Source organism: Setaria italica, chromosome IV (assembly GCF_000263155.2).
Source record: "Setaria italica strain Yugu1 chromosome IV, Setaria_italica_v2.0, whole genome shotgun sequence".
NCBI classification, from domain to species: domain Eukaryota; kingdom Viridiplantae; phylum Streptophyta; class Magnoliopsida; order Poales; family Poaceae; genus Setaria; species Setaria italica.
The window spans coordinates 18,748,276-18,751,796 of record NC_028453.1 but is presented as its reverse complement, the minus strand read 5'-3'; the positions used below and the strand labels follow the sequence as shown (position 1 = coordinate 18,751,796).

Here is a 3,521-nt window from a genome sequence, read left to right as displayed (position 1 = left end):
ACCAGCCGGCAACAATCTCACTATATCAAGAGTTTGGGGTTACACGCCTATGGCGGCTTACACGAGAATCTCTCTGTCTCTCTTCTTTTTCGGTACAGAAACCCTAGCCAGGGTGTAAGTATATATAGTACCGAAACCCCAGACAGGGGGTATGGAGCGGTACGGACTCTTGGTCCCGTACGAGGACGGAACTCCTCCTCGCCCGACCTTTGAGTCCTTCGTCCTGGAGTCGGGAGCGCCTGGGACTTCGCCTCGTCCGACCTCAAGCCTGGGGTCGGATGCGCCTGACCCCTTGAGGGTCGATCTCCGATTCGCCCGACCCCAAAGTCCAGGGGTCGGAAAACGCTCCACCTCGCCCGACCCCGAGTCCCGGGGTCGGGAGATCCTCCGCCTTGCCAGACCCTGAGTGTAAAGGGTCGGGAAGGTCGGCCTATTTCCTGGAGTGAATTTGGAACAACTCCAACACAAATAGCTTTCTAGGTATATTTAGCCTGCAACAAGCGTATATAAAATAATATTAGTTACTAGCTCCCTTAAGGGTCGAACGATCTTGTAAAGCACTTTTTCGTTTCTGCATTGTTCATCTAGTATTTTAGGTATATTTGGCCTATGCCCTATGCTATACTAATCATAGTAGTTACTAGCGGGACCGAGCCCCCTGCCAGTGAGAAGAGGAACCAAATGGTCTCTTGGAAAACGGGGAGACAAAAAAGAGATTAAAGGGGCCTCCCCCTCCCCAAGCAGCCCTGAGGTGATGACACTGATTCTTCCCTATGGGATCATAATATCAAAAGTAATGATCTCTGTGTTTCTTCTTGTGGCTCCTATGAAAAACCTATCATAAGTATCCTACTACTAACACCTCCATGCTATCCCCAACAATTCCCATGCATTATTATTCCCCGACTAGCTTCTGCTCCCCTATATAAGATGCACCATTGCTGCTCACTCTTCTTGCATTCAACGCAAGCTAGCCAGCGATCTGGTAGCTGCAGTAGGAATAGTTGTAGCTCTTAGCCTTGTTCTTGAACATTTTCCAGAGAGAAATCTATAAACCATGAATTCATCATGGACGGATGAGCTGAACAAGGTGTTCGAGTTGGCGCTGGCGACGTATGACAAAGACACACCAGACCGCTGGCAGAACGTGGCACGGGCAGTGGGCGGTGGAAAGACAGCCGATGATGTGAAGATGCATTACAAGTGGCTGACTGAAGACGTGGCCGACATCGACATGCAGTCCAGAGCCGGCAAGGATTCGCAGAATGGTGGCAGCAACAGCAACAGCAGAGGTAGTTAAGTAGTTAAATACTGTTCCATAATTCCATCCGTGCATAGATCATCCGATAGTGAACACCCTCACCACTCAGTTAAATACTGTTCCATACTTCCATCCATGCATAAATCATCCGACGATACTGACCACCCTCTACTGCATACTGGCCGTGGAATGTGCATGCTCTCCGTTTAGCTTTCTGGTTGCTGCTGTCACTTGCCATGGTAGCTTTTGCTTGCTATGCTGTTCCTATTATATTTTTTATTTTTTATATAAAGTTTATTTGGCTCGCTTAACATGTATTTTTTTTCTTTTTTTCCTTAGTCTGCTGTGTGTGCTTGTGAAAAATACATAAGCTATGAACACACAAGTATATGCGTATCAGTACTAGTCCCTGGTAGAAAGCCCCTCTTGACACTTTTAGCCACTCACAGGACCTCTAGATTCTTTACATAATCTACTATTCTTTAATTTAGGAATTCCTTGTAGCTAGAGGCCCGGAGTAAGGGTCCCAGATTGTCTTCACTATCATGTTCATTAGTGAAAAATTATGTTTTCTAATTGACTTGTTTTTAACATACATGGTTGGAAATATTTAGCAAAAGAAATTTTATTTTTATTTTTTCTTTTTGGCACATACTTTATCGTTATTGAGAAAACGTGGAGCTTCAGAGTTCCACCAGTTGATGTTATTTCAATCTATTTTATGGTTTTCAGGTTTCTCTGATTTGAAATACTATCTTTTTTAATCAAAAACATGTAGAAGAATTGCATATCATATATAAAGAAGAAAGAGAAATGGTCCAACAGACAAATGAACACATGACTCCCCAAAACACAGACTCAAACCGCAGCTCAGCACACAGTGCCTAACCCTTAATACCGTGTTTTTGGCAAGTTAGTCTAATTTCTGGGAAAAAAATAGAAACAGACTATGCATGTTTGGTTTTACTTTCGGTTCTCCATATATATTTCGATCATTTTAGAGCTTTTGACTTCTTTCAATGAACAATACGCATCATTTCTTGTTTTGTTCATTCATTATTTACTTCTCAACATTCTAAGAGATATCCGGCCTGTTACGTACTTGTCCATGATGTTTTTTACACTAGCTATCTACTCATATTCGTCCTAATCTCTGTCAGATCGTGCCAAACTCACTATCTTGGAGGTGACATCATTGTTATGATGTTCCAAGTTATACGATATATATAATCGATACATGAGAACATGGTCAGTTTCTTTATTTGCGTAGAAAACAAGGTGTTTTACGTCCATCTCATCTAAAAGTATGAAGTGTCAATCACATAATCAATAGTCACACTAGTAGTGTTGTCGAAAATATTCGCTTTTGTAAGGGAACATATGCGTTTTCCTTTTCAATCTTATGTTGTTGTGCTTTAAGTTGGACCCTTTTTAGCACGACTCCAGCAATCTCACGTTTGGTACTTTAACCTCTTTTTTTTTTCTGAGAAGCTTTCTTAGCACTAGTATGTTAAGCAGCTCCATCAGGATCTTACTACGGTAGTAACGGTACTATGGTGAAACATGCTCTTGATTAGCAAAAAATTTTAAAGCAATGTCATTTTGCATGTTGCAGCACTAGAGCAGGGTAATATAAAATACCATTTAGATATTGGTGGGTAGAAGCTGGAGGATTCTTTCCCCTGATGATTTGACTAGAAAGCATGCGGCACAATAGGACCCACCCCGTCCCTTAAAGCTTGCTGTCCTATCGGCCGGCACAAAGTGATATCACCCTAACGTACAGTTGATCCTTTGTTCTCTGGAATACGGATAGAAACGCTTTTCGCTTCTCACTAGATCCTTCTATTATTGCCAATAAACATCTTCATCGGACAGAGCCTTTTCCTTCTGTCAGCACATCTGCGTTACTCCAAAAAGAATATCCAAACTCATATGTTTTGGCCGCTCCTTTGTTTCAATAGCCATATGGGATCAACTCATTTTTTGGTTTCGAAATATGCGACTCCCGCATTTCTATTTCACTTCTTATTAATAAATAATAACGCTCAAATCATGGTTTTCTTCTCAACTTTGCAGGCTAAAGTATCCCAAGCTCCAGCGATAATAATGCAAGGATGCCCTTTCCAGCATACAAGTATACAACAAGTACCCTGTATGCACTATGATACATAATGATTGGAATGTGGTCACCCCCCATCTACACTAAAGCAGCATTGCTCCTACTCATCCCAAGTCGGATAACATTATGGGGTGTTTG

General features: G+C 42.1%; 1 protein-coding gene across 1 annotated transcript; it reads left to right on the top strand.

Moving 5' to 3' along the window:
* Nucleotides 1–948: 948 nt before the first annotated feature.
* LOC101770014 (protein RADIALIS-like 3) lies at nucleotides 949–3,496 on the top strand. Its single transcript, XM_004965332.2, has 2 exons — nucleotides 949–1,292; nucleotides 3,341–3,496. The coding sequence occupies exons 1-2, from the start codon at nucleotides 1,058–1,060 to the stop codon at nucleotides 3,343–3,345; spliced, it is 240 nt and encodes a 79-aa protein (XP_004965389.1). The 5' UTR covers nucleotides 949–1,057; the 3' UTR covers nucleotides 3,346–3,496.
* Nucleotides 3,497–3,521: the final 25 nt, after the last annotated feature.

Bases quoted from the DNA above. Each gene is read 5' to 3' on its own strand.
- LOC101770014 (XM_004965332.2), top strand. From the start codon at position 1,058: ATGAATTCATCATGGACGGATGAGCTGAACAAGGTGTTCGAGTTGGCG.